The sequence below is a fragment of the Musca autumnalis genome, unplaced genomic scaffold (genome assembly GCF_047663935.1).
Source record: "Musca autumnalis isolate F117 unplaced genomic scaffold, ASM4766393v1 scaffold_4, whole genome shotgun sequence".
In the NCBI taxonomy this organism is placed as follows: domain Eukaryota; kingdom Metazoa; phylum Arthropoda; class Insecta; order Diptera; family Muscidae; genus Musca; species Musca autumnalis.
The window spans coordinates 185,947,643-185,966,873 of NW_027411977.1; the positions used below are offsets into that span (position 1 = coordinate 185,947,643).

At 35.9% G+C, this 19,231-nt stretch overlaps 1 protein-coding gene across 12 annotated transcripts in view; it reads left to right on the forward strand.

Annotated features, from left to right (window-relative positions):
* LOC141402723 (uncharacterized) overlaps positions 1-19,231 on the forward strand; it is a 688,471-nt gene that overhangs the window by 168,350 nt on the left and 500,890 nt on the right. For all 12 annotated transcript variants that reach the window (XM_073984599.1, XM_073984586.1, XM_073984598.1 and 9 more), the window contains one exon: positions 10,024-10,160. In XM_073984599.1, the coding sequence (XP_073840700.1) occupies positions 10,024-10,160 (137 nt within the window). The remainder of the gene's footprint in view (positions 1-10,023; positions 10,161-19,231) is intronic.

Below are 19,231 nucleotides of genomic sequence, written 5' to 3' on the forward strand. Positions count from 1 at the left end.
GCATATGAAGGAGCACTTTCACCTAACACATTCACCATATCGTTATGAATTTATTGTCCCGATAAACCTTTTTTATGTAAATATTTTATGACAGCACGCATTTCTAATTTTTCCATTGTAAAAAAATTGCGGATGCGTCTTTTTTGAACACCTGTTTCTATATAAAGGAGTTGCCAGATCAAAATTTAACATGTGTTCATAACAGAGATGGAAGTTTCCAAAACACTTAACTTTTTTCTGTTTATACCGCGCTTTTTGTGCTAGGCTAAGAAGTTTCCGAACTGCCCTCGTACCAAATTTCCGACATTTCGGTAAAACCTTCAAATTACCGAAAATCAAGAGGTAGGCTCCTGTGGGGGATATAGAAACATGCGGAACTATACTGATAATTCTCTTCTGGAATATTTTATAACCACATGGAAGACTAAATAACAAATTTCAGTCTTTCGGTGGGATATTGACGTCGCACATTCAGAATTACGAAAATCAGGTGGTACCCTTCTATATAGGTTATATCAAAACGGGCCTATACCGACGAACTTCAGTAAGAAATGCTTGTACCTCCAACAAAGACTAAATACCAAATTTCGGTGTGATAATGAGGCTGAAACTTTCAAACTACCGAAACTACCGAAGTACCGTTATATGGGGGGTATTTAAAGGTGTGGACCTATTCCGACAAATTTCATCATAATATCCCAAATACCAAATTTCAGTCATTTCGGTGGCTGAACCTTTAAAATACTGAATATCATAAGGTTCCGTTCTATGGGGGCTATATGAAGGCGTGGTTCTATACCCACAAATTTCAGGGGGAAGCTTTGTACCCCCCACGAAGACTAAGTACCAACTTTCAGCCATTTCGGTGTGCTAATGAGCCTAAAACCTTCAAAATACCGAAAATCGGGAGGTACCGTTCTATGGGGGCTATATGAAGGCGTGGACCAATACCGACAAATTTCACATGAAACGTTTAATATCCCAATTGAAGACGAAATGCCAGATTTCAGCCATTTCTTTGCATTATTCTGGCCACAACCTTCAAAATACCGAAAAATCGGAAGGTACCGTTCAATGGGGGCTATATGAAGGCCTGGGCCTATACCGACAAATTTTAAGGGGAAAGTTTTGTACCTCCAACGAAGACTAAGTACCAAATTTCAGCCATTTCGGTGTGATAATGAAGCTAAAACCTTCAAAATAGCGAAAATCGGGTGGAACCGTTCTATGGGGCTGTATCAAAACGAGGACCGATATAGCCCGTTTGCAACACCAAACATCTCTGGAGTAAGCGAAACTTCTATACCAAATTACAATGCTCTATCTTAAAAATAGCGAGCTGTATATTGATTACAACAGACGGACGGACGTGGACCGATATAGTCCATTTGCAATACCAAACATCCTAGAAACTTCTATACCAAATTACAATGCTCTATCTTAAAAATTTGCCACTGGATTTTAATTTCAACAATGCACCCAGCACGCATAATGCTTCGTGGGCAATAAAAATACACAATTTATGGCCTACAGTTTTCTTATCTTTAAATATCGACCCTAATCACACAATGACCTCATGCTTCGCTGATTACAAATCTATATGACTCGACTTAACATAGAAAAACAGTTCTACAAAACTGTACAGTATGTTTTCTTAGTGTATTTCGTTTCACTTGCATCAGACCCTTTCCCCATAATTGCCTACATCAGCGTCAGGCCTATTTCATAACCTCAGAATGACTAAAAAAAACAGCTTCAGAGATTTGCCCAACCCTTCTGATGTTCTGGTAATAGAAGTAACGTTCCGAGGCAGCATCACTGCTGCTACCGCTTACCATATACCTGCTGGCAAAAACCCGAAGTGAGAACAAATTCCCCAGCAGAGCTAACGGGTTTAGCAAATAAGCGTGATGAGCTTCGTCGCACCAATCTCAGTGAAATGACACTGGAACCGGAATAAATTAATTGTGTGCAACGGTTAAGTCGCTCTCGAATCCTGAAAAGAATGAAAATAGGACCTCAGTCGCAATTGGCGACATTACGGTGACTGATGCGAAGTAGTACGCAAGTTATTTTAATTCACAGTTTGTCAAGCACCCCTGGAGTGTTAGAGCGAAGAGATAGTACTCTTCTCGCATTAGATCTTTTCCTTTCGAATGATTCTCATGATGTTGCGAATGCTGAAACAACTGGATCAAATCACCAAAATTATCAACCAATCGCTAGCCACCCACATCGTTCCGAAAGTCTGGACAATGGGCCGGGAAAGGATGTCAGCAATGGTGAATCGTACAGATCGATTTCGCTTTTGTCACACGTATCCAAGACTCGCGGTACTTCCCGATTTAAGGTGTTTTGAGGATTTTTGCTACAATTTTTGACCAACCTGCCGGTATTTTTACATTTGAAGTTTTCATTGGTCGCAAAACTTCTCTACCAAAAATGGTCGACATAGGTCCAAGTTTTGCCATTGTTGCGATATAACAGTACCTCCATATTTAAGATATTTTAGCTACATTTTTGACCGGACTACCTGTAACTATACATTTAAAGTTTCTAGCGGTCACAAAATTTCTTCCCCAAACTTTGCCAATGTGGGTCCATGTTTTGGTATAGCCCCCATATAACGGTACCTCTCGATCTTAGTTATTTTGAGGAGTTTAGCTACATTTTTGACCGAGATATCTGTAATTTTACATTTGAGGTTCCCAGTAGTCATAAAACTTCTGCACTCACAATTTTCAATTTAAGTCCATGTTTTAGCATAACCTCCATATGACGATACAACCCGATTTTAAGCATTTTAAGGATATTAGCTACATTTTTGACCGATAAAATATATGCAATTTTTTAACTCAGCAAAATTAAAAGATCTCAATTTGAGAAAATATAGATTTTTGACACAAAAACCCCAATTTTGGAGACAATGAGCAGTGTTCAAAAAACTTCTCCACCAGAAATTGCCAACCTAGGTCCATGTTTTGGCATAGGCCCTATATAACGAAAGCTCCCGATTTTAGGTATTCCGAGGATTTGATCTAAATTTTTTACCAAAACTACCGGTAATTTTATATTAGATGTTCTATGTGTTAACAAAACTTCTCCACTTTCCAGCACTTGTCAGGGTATTCGAAATTGAATTTAAATCTCATAATGATGTTACAAATGAAGTTGGACTTCTGAAACTCACAATTCTATCGTAATAAATTCCCGACAAATTTTTAAACACCCAAAATCTAAATTTCATGTGTGGCGGTATGTATGGTTTGGCATGATGAAGTAGTAAGGCATGGTTACGTGAGTGGACATAATATTTTAAGTCATTATGCAAAATTTTCTGATTGGAATTTGTTTTTTGTCCTGTTCTCTGTCCTCTTGCCCCAAATTGTGGACATAAATTTACATAAATTACTTAGTTAAATATAAATATCAAAATAAAATATATAAAGTTTTACATCTGTTGAAATAGCATGACAATTTTTTGCACATACACACACAGGCGTACGGTTTTCACTGCTACGAAGGGTAAAATAACTAAAGGAAAGGACAATTTACGAAACGTGCGCGCACACACATGCTGGCTTTGATTGCAAAGACAACACCTACATATTGAGAGCGCAAAACAGAAGGTGGACAGAATGTGGACATGAGAATTTTTCGTACTATCACAATGCACAATACATACTCGTAGATACCATGAATAAAAGCAAGACAAAAAGACAAATGTAATCAGAGCTATGACAGGTTTTCATAGATAAGGTAGGGCAAGAGGAATAGCAGAAATAAAAATCCAGATTTTGATTTTTTTTGATATTTTGCTAACAACGTTATTTATTATAACAACAAATAACGAGCCATTGGCTCATTATGCCGAAAACAAGTAACACAACGCTGAGGGGCCAAGGCATCAGGACTATGATGACAAAAACTGTGGGCCAGCTGTAGAAGAAAAAACAAAACAACAACATTGAAGAACCAAATAAACAAACCCAAAAGTTTTAACAAAAATTTCTCTGTTATTGATATTGAGATTTGAAATGCATGGGCTTGTTGATACAGAAGTTGGAAAGTGTCGAGAAAAATTAGAGAAAGTTGTTATTTGTATTTGTTTTTATACCCAACAAAAAAGAGGCACAATAACAACTTTGATTTGTTAAGTTAGATTGCATACCCTGATATGAATACAAATGAAGTGATTTTGAAATGTAAGCTATATTATTGATTAGGTTATGCCAAGATTTATTTATTTTTTTAATTGTATGAAAATAAACTGTTTTATTACATGTTTCAACTTTGAAAAATATGTCAACTCATATGACTTCATTTCATAAGAGTAAACAAAATGAGGATTATGGAAGTACAACTGTTGGCCAATTGCTTTTATATTGTGTCCAAAAAAGATTTCCTACCGAAAAAAACTTTTCCTAAGTAAGACTATCAGTTTATCAAGTAAGGTTATATATATCTAGAAACAAATGGAAAGTCCACATACCTGCAAGAAATAGCCAACAAATCTCTCAGGCATACTACTGTTTGAATAATGATTTTATTTAAAATGAGGGTTATCTAGTTTATACACTCCACCACCTCCATGGAGGGTATACTTATATATTAAGTTTGTTTTTCCGTTTGTAACGCATTGAAATAATCATTTGCGACCCTATAAAGTATATATTGGGATTTCTGAGTGAAATCGGACTCTTATCCAAAATGAGGCTTTTGATATACTTTTTTTTTTGCTGTAATGATGGTTCTCTTCAGCAAAACATTTCAGTATATTTTCAGATTTTGTTTGACTAACGGTCCCAAATATATCGCGCCTTAAAAATGTCGAATTCTGAATTATTATAACTTCTATAATATTGGTCCAAATAAAATATTTTTTTTTGTATTTTTTATCAGCTATCAAATAAAAATAGAAACAAAATTTTGCACAGTGGGCTTGGATGCGATTTTATATATTTATATAATATTTAAAGCAATTACATCTTTGTGTTTATTTCAGCTTTAGTCCATATTTTGTTGTATTCAAGTATTTGAATAACAACAAAATGTTTTACAGTGGATATGAAATTGATTAGTTGCGGGCGGAGGGTCGGGAATACTATAGTTTCAGTTGTCACCAAACAACTTCATCAGTTCCCTTTTCCGCCGAAGTTGAAGTTGTTTGGTGACAACTGAAACTATAGTATTCCCGACCCTCCGCCCGCAACTAATCAATTTCATATCCACTGTAAAACATTTTGTTGTTATTCAAATACTTGAATACAACAAAATATGGACTAAAGCTGAAATAAACACAAAGATGTAAAATTCTGCAGTCCAACAATTAAAAAACGCCAACAACATTTAAAGCAATTTTTAACAATGATCGTACTCTTCGATTTTCATGAAATTTCCCCTATTGCATAGCTTCTGAACGCCTAGGCACAAATAACCGCTTCAGAGATTTGCCCAACCCTTCTGATGTTCTGGTAGTAGAAGTAAAGTTCCGAGACATCATCGCTGCTGCAGCCGTTTACCATATACCTGCTGGCGAATACCCGAAGTGAGAACAAATTTTCCAGCAGAGCTAACGGGTTTAGCAAATGAGCGTGGCGAGCTTCGTCGCACCAATCTCAGTGAAATGACACTGGAACCGAAATAAGTGAATTGTGTGCAACGGTTAAGTCACTCTCAAATCCTGAAAAGAAGGAAAATAGGACCTCAGTTGCGATTGGCGACGTTACGCTGACTGATCTGAAGGAGTACTCAAGTTATTTTAATCGACAGTTTGTCGAGCACCGCTGGAGTGTTGGGGCGAAGAGAAGGGTACTATGTCGCATTAGATCTTTTCCTTTCGAAGAGGACTCGTACAGATAGATTTCGCTTTTGTCACTCGTAGCCAGGACTCGCGGTACCTCCCGATTTTAAAGTATATATTGGGATTTCTGAGTGAAATCGGACACTTTTCCAAAATAAGGGTTTTAATCCGTGGTGATGGTGTTCACCAGCAAAACATTTTAGTATATTTTCAGATTTTGTTTGACTAACGGTCCCAAAGATATCGCCGCTAAAAAAGTCGAATTCTGAATTCTTATAACTTCTATAATAGTGGTCCAAATAAAATACATTCTTTTTTTATCAGATGTTATGAGTATTTCTTTCCATATACCTGTTACAGAATTCGACTTTTTCGAGGAACCGTTAGTCAAAAAAATCTGAAAATATACTAAAATGTTTTGCTGATGAGCAGCACTGCCACAATAAAAAATAAATTATAAATAAAAATAAAATAAAATTTTCCGATTTCACTCAGAAATCAACATATATTCTTGGTCAGGATAAAATTCTGAGTCGTAGCCCTGTCCGTCTGTTGAATTCACACTAGCGTCTACAAAATTAAGCTAGAGCGCTATATTTTTGCACCAGAGTATATTTTTTCCATAAGTAGGTAAAGTTTGAGTTGGGCTATATCGCCCCCACATAGTGTGCCTTAAGCAAATTTAAATGGAAAATGCTTACACCTGGGAAGTTTTTGCAAATTCTGAAACTACAATGCTCATAGATACGAAATATCAAGAAACAAAAAAAAAAAAAAAATTCGCCGGAGGGCTTTTTCAAATAAATCGCGATTTAAGTTCACATTTTTAGGGGTTCTTTAGGGTTTCACGATTTTGCTTGGAAACCGCGAGTCCTATGTAAATGGGCCTAAAGAAAATGTTGTATCTGTTGCACCTTCCATTTAAAATTAGTTGAGGTGCACTGTGCCCATTTTATTTTTGCCTTATTAAGGCGAAGGTAATTTTTAGTGGTTTTTTACCTATTTCTCTTTCCAGTTGAGCTGATATGACCTAAGAGGCCTATGTTTTGGTATAGCCCCTATATAACGATACCTCCCGATATTCCTCCCATGTTTTGGAATAACTCCAATAAACGGTACCACCCGACTTCGTGTGTTATTAAATTTTTATAACCTCCACTGTGGAGGGTATATTAGGTTTGTTTTTTCGTTTGTAACACATTGCAGTAAAATTTTTACGCAAACTAGCTGCAATTTGCCATTTATGTTTATCAGTGGTATAAACACTTCTCTACAAAAAATAGCCACCATAGGTCCACATTTTGATATAGCTCCCATATAACGGAATTTTAAGGATTTTATCTAAAATTTGTAAACAAACTTGCTGTAATTTGACATTTGAGGTTCTAAGTGGTCACAGCACTTTTCCACCAAAAATTATTTATATAGGTCCATGTTTTGGTATATGCCCCATATTACCGTACCTCACGATTTTCGGTATTTTAAGAGTTTTAGCTACAATTATTAACCGAACTAGCTGCAATTTGGCATTTGAGGTTCTCTGTGGTCACGAAATTTCTCCACCAAAAATTCGCAACATAGGTCCATGTTTTAATATAGCCCCCGTATAACATTACCTTCCGATTTTCTGTTTTTTGAGGATTTTAGCTAAAGTTTTCAAACGACTTAGCTGTAAATTGACATTTGAGGTTCATGGTGGTCACGAAATTTCTAGAACAAACATCGTCAACGTTGGACCATATTTTGATATAGCCCGCATATATACTACAAATTTGGGGTTTTGGCCAGGAAAATCGATTCCTGAACCACTGTGCGCCGCTACCCGTGATAGAAGACCCGGAAAACACCTACTGACTAAAGTCAGCTTGAGAGGCTGCCTTAGCTATGATGTCTTTCTTTCTCTCTTTCTTTTGATAGCCGGCAGATTTGGTAGAATGTTTGGAGTCCTGGCTCAGGATGGGTCTCTCGGCCTTGGGGTGTGGTTCTTCCGTTGACCTAACCCTCTTCACCATATTCTTCGATGAAGAAGGGTTTGATTTGATTTTATTTGAGGTTGATTCATTTCTCTCGTCTTCAGCTCCCTCGACTTTGAGGGGGACTCTGTTTGCCCAGAACCTCGCTTTGAAGAGGATGTCGAAGTCAAGAGAGGTGAATCATTCGGGGGCGCTAAATCAAGCCACAATCGCATCAAATTTGACTTTTAGGATCTATAGGGGTCGATGTTGGCGTTGGGCCTAGCTTGGCCTCTTCAGGACTTCTCTTAAGTTAGGATGTTTACTTTCAAACTTGCTCACCACAGTAAGATTAATCCTGATTAATTTGAATTCCCTAATCGAGTCGGACGAGGGATCCCTGCCGATGAAATTTCTGAGGTAGCTCATGGATCGGTGATGGTCCCTCTTCTACTTAGTCAACCGAGTCGCTGGTTGAGGTGATGGAAGCTTTTTCGGCCACGGTATTGGTCGGGAGACCAGTTTTTCGGCTGCGGCCGATGGCTGGCATGCTGGTGCTTCCGATGGTCCTGGCTTCAAAGAGTTGTGTGCTTCTGCTAAGTCAGAGGCCAGATTATTGTCGACTACCGTAGCTAAAATGACTTCGGTGTCTAGTTCCTCATCCGATAAGCTGTCCTCGGCCCCAGCTGAGGCACTACCCTCAGTACCAGCAACCATACCAGAAGTTATATGCTTTGTTCAGCCAGGCCGCCCTTGACAACTTCTCCGTTTCCACCCGTAACTACCGTCCCGTAAAGTGTAGCCTAGGTTTTCCCCAGTCCTGTTTTTTTTTTCAAAATCATTGCCAATGGGCGTTTCGAAGTTGTTGTATTTGTTAGATTTCGGTGTTTATGTTTTATTTCTTTTTAATTTGTTCGAATCTGTCCAGGACCAAGGCAGGGACTTGACTAAGTCCATGATTCTTTTCCCATGTTTCAACAAGGCTCCGTTCTAATACAGTTGGTACCCTAACCACAAACCTTGAAACACCGTTCAACCGCCGTTATGGGATCTCTAATTTGTCGGTTAGTGGATAACCCTTGATTGGTCACAATTTCCACCGTTCAACACTTCAGAATATTGAAAAAGGAAAATTGTGGCTTTAAAACTCCGCATCTCACCCTGATTGTTATCACTGGCGTGGTCCCAAATTTGATGTAATTTGGCATTTAGTGTTCGGTATCTTCAAAAATTAACCCCGATCATCGAAGCGAAATGGTATGTACTTGGTATGTATTTGGCCTTCGACGGTGCTATAAAACATTCCAGAAGAGAATTGTTGGTATAGGTCCACATTTTGATATAGTCCCCATAGAACGGTACCATGCAATTTTGGGATATTTTAAGGTTTAAGCCACATTATCTAACCGAAATAAAAATTCCCACTTATAATGGTCGGTACAGGTCCACATTTTTATATATCACCCATAGAACGGTTCCTCAAGATTTTGGGTATTTTATAGGTTTTGGTAACATTATATAACCAAAAAATCGGTATATGGTTTGGAGCTATTAAATATGCCTTAACAGGATTGTCTGTAAAGGTCCACGTGTTTATATAGTCCCTATATATGTGGTGGCTTGCCATTCACGCGTAGATTTCTATCAATTTCGTGCTGAAATATTTATTAAAGTCATTGATAATACCCTACAAAAATTTCTACACTACAAAAATATAACGTTGGTCAGGATATTTATCCTTAGCCACATTTCGCAAACAGTCCAACCTTTTCGCTTTTGCCTTTGACATTTCTCCCCAAAGCCGAATTGATTTAGAACGCTACCTTAAATCACTACCAACATATATGCAAGCCTATCCATCAATTGTTCTTATCCTTTCGAACTAAATCTCAAAAGCCTATGGCTGAGGATGTCTGCATGCGAATTAAATGTATGAATAACTCAAGTCTCTGGACAAATATTGTTGGTGTTTTTGAATTATCACCTTTATGTCATTGCCAGAGGCCACGAACAGGAAAAATGAAATACAAAAATTCAAAGATCACAAAACCATAGAATATATTTTGTGCGTGTGTGTGTCTGCAAATTTGATTCCCCTGGCTAAGATTTTTAAAGGCAATCTGTAACATTTGTTGTGTTTCTTTTTTCCTTTGTTACGACTGATGATTTTTCATTCTGTCCTATGTTAGTGTTGTTGCTCTTATTGTTTTTTTCCATCATCATCATTATCATGTGTTTTTCTCTCTGTTTGTTTTTATGTCATTGCAGTTTGTAACCGCACCTATTATGGCGACATTGGACGAACGTACTCCATTAAGGTGCCAACACCACAGTGGAATAAACTCCCGTTTCTGTGTCACTTAACATTCACAGCATCAGGACACGATCAAGGTGACATTGTACAGGTAAGTGTTGTGGTTTTGAGTTTTAATGTGGTTGTGGGGCTGTATGTGTGTGGGTAAATCTGCATAGTTAAGGACAACGATTATAACGAAGGAAAAAGGATTTTTACCGCAAAAATTTTGTATGAAAACAACAACAACAATGCCAACGACAAAAACAAGGAATACACAATCTGTGAATGATAAGAATGATGAAGATATATGACATAAACATAATACAAATATGTATTCGGGTTTGTATGCGAGTCAGCATGTATGTGCTTCCGAATACCTGCTTATGCATACATGAAGCATTTTTGGTGGCAGCTACTTTGAAACGCATGCTGCTGCAAATGACAAGAAGTTTATTAAGAGGAAACAGGAATGAAATCCTTTGCCGTGTAGTTGGTCTCAATAACGGGCTCCTGAATAAAATTTGAATGGCATATTGTTTATGGGGTAAAGTAATGAGGGATGGGTAAGCATTGCGCAAAGGAAAGAAAATTACTTAAATCGAGGTTGTTTAAAGACTGCTTTCCAAGAACTATCAGAAATATTAGAAATGATTTATATCAAGTTCTTTAAGGACATTTTCCAAGGAATATATGAGAAATAAGCAATCGCATTAGATTTTCTTCAAGAGTGGTCTTAGTAATAGTTTTTCCAAACTTAGATCAAGTTCGAAAGTGGATTATATCTGCCCACTTCCTCGGGTGCCCAAACTAAAGTTCAAAATTTTGCACTAAACCGACTTGATTCAAACTTTGCACCTCGTAATATTTCTTCCAGACAAAGACCAGGTTCAAATGTCGATCCACTCTCATACAAAATTTTCAAATCTTTCGAAAATGTCATGTTTAAGGCAGGCTTCAAAGTCGAGGTATTTTTGGCTCGACTCCAGGCGACTTCACGACTCCGACTCCGAAACCGGGTCGACTTCGAGAGTGAATTCCTATACCACTAAAAATGAATAAAATGTGCACAAATTTTAAACTTTTACCTATATTTTGGCCTATATAGGCTAATGTGTTAGTTTTCCCTTACATATTCATTAGAAAGGGAATTCGTTCGAATACATTCGAACATATCAATACTGTTTCTGCCGAATCTTACATTGACAAATAGCAAGGTTAGAAAGTTGTTGTCGGTTTTCCTTTTTTGCACGAGTATATTCTGGACGGAATTCTTCCGCGTGGGAAAATCTTTAAGCCTTCAAAATATGTGAAAATGATGGGACAATACAAATCGTTAGGACTACATGCAATAAAAACTATAATCAATTCACGACCAAGTTTCAAACTGGGTGTAAGCCAACATTTTAGTATGCTTAGCCTCAAAAGGAAACCCGCAGTTGTAAAGCTCAATAAAAATGATTTTTTCCGAGAAAACTACGTAACTTTTTGGCGGATTTTTTTCTTCATCTGAAAGAGAAAAATATTACCAAGTTTTGAGGTCGCCTACGAAACCTTGTTTTTATTAAAGCATTTTGCGGTACCAACTCTATCTCGAAAACTAATAAACCAAATGTCATATATTTCAGTTTACAAGCTGCATATAAATAAAAATAAATTATTCCCATCCAACGCTCATACTGAGGCAATATTGTTCCGATCGACTTAAAAATTTGTCCACATATTCTATGCTACTTATTCTTTCTACTTTTTTCTGAAATTTATAAGTAGGGATCACCCCTTAAACTAAAATTCAGCGCTCACATTTTGAACTTTGGTGTGGTGTGGATAATTTTATTGGAATATTTGAGATATATTGGGTACACCACTCAGCACGTAGGCAGATGGATGTTTTCTGGAACTGAAAAACTAGCAAACGATGAGATTTCGTGCATGAAAATATTCTACAAAAATGTTGCTAGGAAAATTTTATGTAGGGTCGGTCCACTAGGACAAGAAATCGATATTGTCATGTTTTCATTGTTCTTTATCACTTTTACCCGATTCTTTCTCATGAAAACTCTATGATTATGTATTTCATTGAATTTCGTATATGCAATTGATTGTGTAGAAAACTCGGATACACATGAACTATATCTGTTCCTGGCGGACAGATCCGGTTATTTGAATGTCTACATCTAAAGCCCACATTGAGTATATAATGAATCCTTGAAGAAAGATTAGCCGTCTGAGTTTTAGCGAGATGAATCTGTCGTTAACCAACAACGAATTTATGATGCCTAATTCAGAACCGTAACCATCCGAAGTTAGTAAATAACTAATAGATTGTGAGAAATTTACCGAAATACATAAACAAACGGTTTTTTTTTTTGAGAAAGTGACGGGTAAAACTGATAAAGGACAATGAAAACGTGACAATGTCGATTCCTTGGATATGGGAAACCTACATATAATTTTCGGTGGAACATTTTTGTAGTCACAGTGTATTCAGTAAGATTTCCCATAGAAGCCACAATGTGTTTAATAGAAGACAAGGATGCCTTCTCATAGAAAACAAGATGAGAATACCAATAGACCTTTGTGAGAAGAACAGTAAGACTTCTGACGAAAGAGGTTAAAGGTCCAATCTTAATTCGATTGTCATAGAACTTCACTTTTGTTTGCAAAAATGTAACGAATCAATTGGATCAACAAAACAGGGATGAATAGACTACACTTCAAAGGATAGCAAATATCCTGTGAATTGTCCTTTAACTTAGTATAATATATAATTTGTATAAATATTTTATTATACCTTTCTTTAATAACACTATGCAACACTGGAAATGCAAACAACTTCTAATGGGAATTTGTGAAAGTACATATAGAGACTAGAAAAACCTTAATTGGGTTTTGTGTTCTTAGATCGGGTTTAGATTTTATGGCCTCATCTAAACCGACCTAAAATGAGCCTTTTTTCCAGTGATCGGACCTTTATCTCTGAAACTAATAAGAATTTTGCTTTGCAGTTTTCATCAATATTGTAGCCCTAAAGTAGTAGAACTTATGTGTCAAACAAATGAACTAGGAGGAGCTGCATCTAGCGCATCAAAATCGTTAAAATATAGAAGAGTTTAAATAATTTCTGAAATTCTGGCCAGTAACAACTAAACTGTTGGGAGTTGAAACAAGTAACCATTCTAAAAATTTTCCAAATAATGTGACCATCAATTCATCAGAACATTCTGAAACTCTAAAATGGTTAATTCACGTTAATTAAGGGTATTTCATAACATACCTTTTACAAAACTTATTTCAAACAATGTTCACACACGCTTTTAATTCTCATGTTGGGGATTTCAATGAATTATTGAAATATTTACCAATTTGTTGTTGAAAAATCTATATATATAAAATAGAAAAATGTTTGTATGTTTGTTTGTTTGTTTGTTTGTTTGTTTGAAATTTATAGACTCAAAAACCGCTGAACCGATCTTGCTGAAATTTTCAGGGTATATTACTACATCGCCTGAAAGTAACATAGGCTATAAAAAGTTTCAAAATTCCGCTCTGATCCGGAGATATAGCATCAGAATCGGAGGTACCTCCAAAAAATGTAAACTTTGTATACAAATATCTATAGAACGGTTACAGATACAGACTCCAAATTTGAAATGTGTGATGGATTTTAGCCTAAAAATAAATGTGCCAAAATATATCGAAATCGGTCCAGATTTGGATATAGCTCCCATATATATTTTCGTCCGATTTCAAGTATTTGATGTACCAAACACGCTATATATGTCCGATTTCCATGAAATTTGGAATGTGTGACTAAATTTGCTGCAGAAATGAGTATGCCAACTTATGTTGAAATCGGTTCAGATTTGGATATAGCTCCTATATATATTTTCAGCCGATTTCATGTATTTGATGCACCCAACCTATTATGTATGTCCAATTTCAGTGAAATTTGGAATGTGTGGCTAAATTTTTTGCAGATATCAGCATGCCAAATTATGTTGAAACCGGTTCAGATTTGGATATAGCTCCTATATATATTTTCGGCCGATTTCATGTATTTGATGCACCCAACCCACTATGTATGTCCAATTTCAATGAAATTTGGAATGTTTGACTAAATTAGTGGTAGAAATGAGTATGCCGAATTATATTGAAATCGGTTCAGATTTGGATATAGCTCCTATATATATTTTCGGCCGATTTCATGTATTTGATGCACCCAACCCACTATGTATGTCCAATTTCAATGAAATTTGGAACGTGTGACTAAATTAGTGGTAGAAATGAGTATGCCGAATTATATTGAAATCGGTTCAGATTTGGATATAGCTCCTATATATATTTTCGGCCGATTTCATGTATTTGATGCACCCAATCCACTATGTATGTCCAATTTCAATGAAATTTGGAATGTGTGGCTAAATTTTTTCCAGAAATGAGCATGCCAAATTATGTTGAAATCGGTTCAGATTTGGATATAGCTCCTATATATATTTTCGGCCGATTTCATGTATTTGATGCACCCAACCCACTATGTATAACCAATTTCAATGAAATTTGGAATGTGTGACTAAATTTGTTGTAGAAATGAGTATGCCGAATTATATTGAAATCGGTTCAGATTGGGATATAGCTCCTATATGTATTTTAGGCCGATTTCATGTATTTGATGCACCCAACCCACTATGTATGTCCAATTTCAATGAAATTTCGAATGTGTGGCTAAATTTTTTGCAGAAATGAGCATGCCAAATTATGTTGAAATTTGTTCAGATTTGGATATAGCTCCTATATATATTTTCGGCCGATTTCATGTATTTGATGCACCCAACCCACTATGTATGACCAATTTCAATGAAATTTGGAATGTGTGACTAAATTTGTTGTAGAAATGAGTATGCCGAATTATATTGAAATCGGTTCAGATTTGGATATAGCTCCTTATATATTTTCAGCCGATTTAATGTATTTGATGCACCCAACCCACTATGTATGTCCAATTTCAATGAAATTTGAAATGTGTAACTAAATTTGTTTTAGAAATGAGTATGCAAAATTATATTGAAATCGGTTCAGATTTGGATATAGCTCCTATATATATTTTCGGCCGATTTCATGTATTTGATGCCCCAAACACGCTATGTATGTCCAATGTGTAATTAAATTTGGAGTAGAAATAAGTATTGAAATTGGTGTTGATTTGGCTATAGCTCCCATATTTATTTCAATGAAATTTGTGAGGTATCTACGAGTATATCTATAACGGAGGAAAATGTTTGTACGTTTGTTTGTTTGAAGTTTATGGACTCAAAAACCGCTGAACCGATCTTCCTCAAACTTTCAGAATATATTACCACATGGCCTGAAAGTGTCACAGGCTATATAAATCTTAAAAATTCCGCCCCGATCTGGAGATATAGCCTCAGGATCGGAAGTACCTCCAGAAACTGTAGACTTTGTTTGCTGATATCTAACTAACGATTATCGACACAGTCTTCAAATTTGGTACGTGTGACGGAATTTGGCCTAAAAATAAATTTGCCAAAGTAATTTGAAATCGGCTCAGATTTGGATATATATTTTCGGCGAATTTAATACATTTGATGCATAAAACACGTTTTGTATGCCCAATTCCAATGAAATTTGGAATGTGTGACGGAATTTATTGCAGAAATAAATGTTCCAAACTATTTTGAAATCGGTTCAGATTGGGATATAGCTCTCATATATATTTTCGGCAGACTTCATGTATTTTCTACACCAAACACGCCATGTATGTTCAATTTTGACGAAATTTGAAATCTTTGACGGAATTGATCCTAGAAATTAGTTTGCCAAATTATATTGAAATCGGATCAGATTCGGATATACGTCCAATATATATTTTTGGCCGATTTTATGTATTTTATGCAATAAACACCTTATGTTTGTCCAATTTCAATGAAATTTGAAATATGTGGCGGAAATTGATCTACAAAAAAATTTGTCAAATTATATTGAAATCGGTTCAGATTTACATATAGCTCCCATATATATTTTCGGCCGATTTCATGTATTTGATGCACCAAACACGCTATGTAAGCCCAATTTCAATGAAATTTGGAATATGTGGCGGGAATTGGTCTACAAAACAAATTGGTAAATTATATTGAAAGAATTTCAGTGAATAGAATTTCAGGAAATGCACGAACGTACAAATCCATTGATACTGTGGCAACTGAAGACGACGCGGTTAACTATCCACCACATAATTTAGTGCTAAAAGTTGGTGTTCCTATTATTTTATTAAGAAACATAGACCCACCTCGCCTTTGCAATGGTCCAAGGTTAACAGTAAAAAATTACATAACTATTTAATTGAGGCAACGATTATTACTGGGAAGTATATAGGTTCAGATGTACTTCTACCTCGAATCCCTCTAATAGCAACAGAAACGCCCTTCAATTTTAAGAGATTGCAGTTTCCTGTACGTTTGGCATTTGCAATGACTAAATTTTACTTTAAATTTTTGAATTTGATTTCTTTCTGATTTCAAAAAATCCGTAAAATTTCAAATGGATATCAATCTAAAGGGGTAGCGAAGCGCACCGGGTTCAGCTAGTTTACTATAAACAAGGCGATAAAGGCATTTTACAACAATATAATGTTCTGAAGAGTTGTGTATTACATTCCAGAGAATATTTTCCTAAAAGGTAACATTAAGAAGAATTTAACATTTTTGGAGGCAATAAATGCAGTTTTTCGAGTTCACTATTCCTCCAAATATTTTCTTCTTGCTCTTATCTACAAGTTTGCTGCAGATGTCAAAACAAGATTCGTATTGGTTTCAGAGATACATCCCCGATTTGTTTTGAAAATTCTATCTTTAACCATGTTTAGATGAGGCCATAAAAACCGAACCCGATCTAAGAAAACAAAACCCAAATATGGTTTTTGCATATCGGTCCTCTACTTTCATAAAATTCTGGACAGAAGTTGTTTGCACGCGATTGGCTCAAAAATGTTGCACAGTGTAATAAATAACGATTTTTAAAAAGAGTTTTTTTCCAAATTTAATGTTATATTTTTATAACGTGGAAAAAATTTTGCCCGGAGTCGGAGTCGAGTTATTTTTCTCGACTCCGCAAAATTGCTCGACTCCGACTCCGAAACCCTGGTTAAAGGACATGTATCGGACCGCAGTCTCAATTACAACTTTGCAATTTCTTTCGCAGCAAGGCTATACTTCCAGAGACCATGACCAAAAGCTCTAAAAAATACTGCCGGCACCATCTAAAATAACTGGTGATCATAATAATTTATGAATTGAGTATCCGATTAGGTCAAAATATTACACATCGTCAAATGTCTTTCAAACCTACATCAAGATCCAAGAAGGTCTAAATAGGATAACACCTTCAGGATACCTCCCTCAAAATAGTTCAAAATATTCGCATAAGTGCAGTTTAAGGGTTCTTCGATGTTAGTTTTCAAATTTTACCGAACGTAATCCTTGTCCTGGGTTCCTCTTACAGAAAAAAATGTGTCGGGGGCTAGTTCATAATATGGGTACCGGGACATGCGGGGAATAGAGGTAATGAGATAGCAAATTTTCTGGCAAAAAATGGAAGGGAATTAGGAACAGTAAATTTTGAGAACGCAAAGCCGCTAAATGCGTCTCGTCTAGAAGTAAAAACTTAGGCAAAAAATGCTCTCTTATGCTTATGGAATAGAGAGGAAGTAGCAAAAACAACAAAAATCTTATGGGGAGACCCAAATGAGGAAAAAACTAAAAACACAATACTGCTAGGTAATGCAGAGTTGAGTAGGCTTACAGGTGTTCTTACAGGTCACCTGGGTTTACAAGCTCATCTGCACAAGTAATTTTGTGCAGATAACAGCACATTCAAAGCATGCGAAGAAGATGGCGAAACACTAAAAATTGTGGACATGTTTTGGATTTCAGGTATTTTGACGTTTTTAGCTATATTTTCAGCCAGATTTAGCTATAATTTTGCATTTAAGGTAAATCTCTCGTTAAACAAAACCAAAACCTCAAACCTAACGGTTCCAGAGATATTATTGCGCCTTAAAAAAGTCGAAGTAAAAACTATATGCAAAGAAATACTCATAACTTCTTTAATATTGATCCAATTTGAAAATTTTTTTTAGTATTTTTTGTTGTTTTACCAGCTATTTAATAAAACTAGGAAGACAAATTTTCACAGTGTGCATGGATGCAATTTTCGCGATTTAATATATAAAATCAATTTTTACCAATGATTGTACTCTTCGGCTTTCATGAATTTTTTTGTATTAAACTTCTATCATTTGGAAAAATTTTAAGTCCTATTTGGTAGTGGGATACGAAAAATTTCTATTTGTTCTTAATTTTTTAAAATATGAAACTCTTGTTATTTTACCCAAAAAATTAAATATTACATTTATTAACATTTGTTTTGTTTTTTAATTAGGAATTTATATTAAACATCTTAAAAACTTCTTAATTTTCCGATTTTGAAAATGGTTTATTGCACCAGCGCACAGTGGTCCCACTTGTATGGAAAAGAGTGCCAAAAATAGTTCTAATACAGCTACCGCCTCCAAATTTTAAACATAGGTTTACAACAAGCCAAAAAGATAGAAAACCATTTTTAGTGGATGTAGGTCCACATTTCGGTATAGCTCCCATAGAAAGTTACCGCCCGATTTGTGGTATTTTGACGATTTTGGCCAAATTAACCAACCGATTTGGATGTTATTTTGCATTTTGGGTTCTGAGTGAATAAACTACAACCCTGCAAAAAATATTCAATGTAGGTCCACGTTTAGGTATAGCCGCCATATAAATGTACCCTCAGATTTTCGGTATTTTGACAATTTTAGCGAAATTTTCCAATTGATTTGGCTGTAATTTGGCATTTTGAGTTATGAGTGAACCAAATACCTCTATGCAAAAAATGGTCAATATCGGTCCACGTTTAGGTATAGCCCCCATATAAACGTACCTCCCGATGTTCGGAATTTTGACGATTTTACCCACATTTTCCAACCGATTTGGCTGTAATTTTGCATTTTGAGTTCTGAGTGAACAAAATACCTCCTTGCCAAAAATGTTCAGTATAGGTCCAAGTTTAAGAATAGCTCCCATATAAACTTACCTCCCGATTTTCGGAATTTTGACGATTTTACGGGCGTGG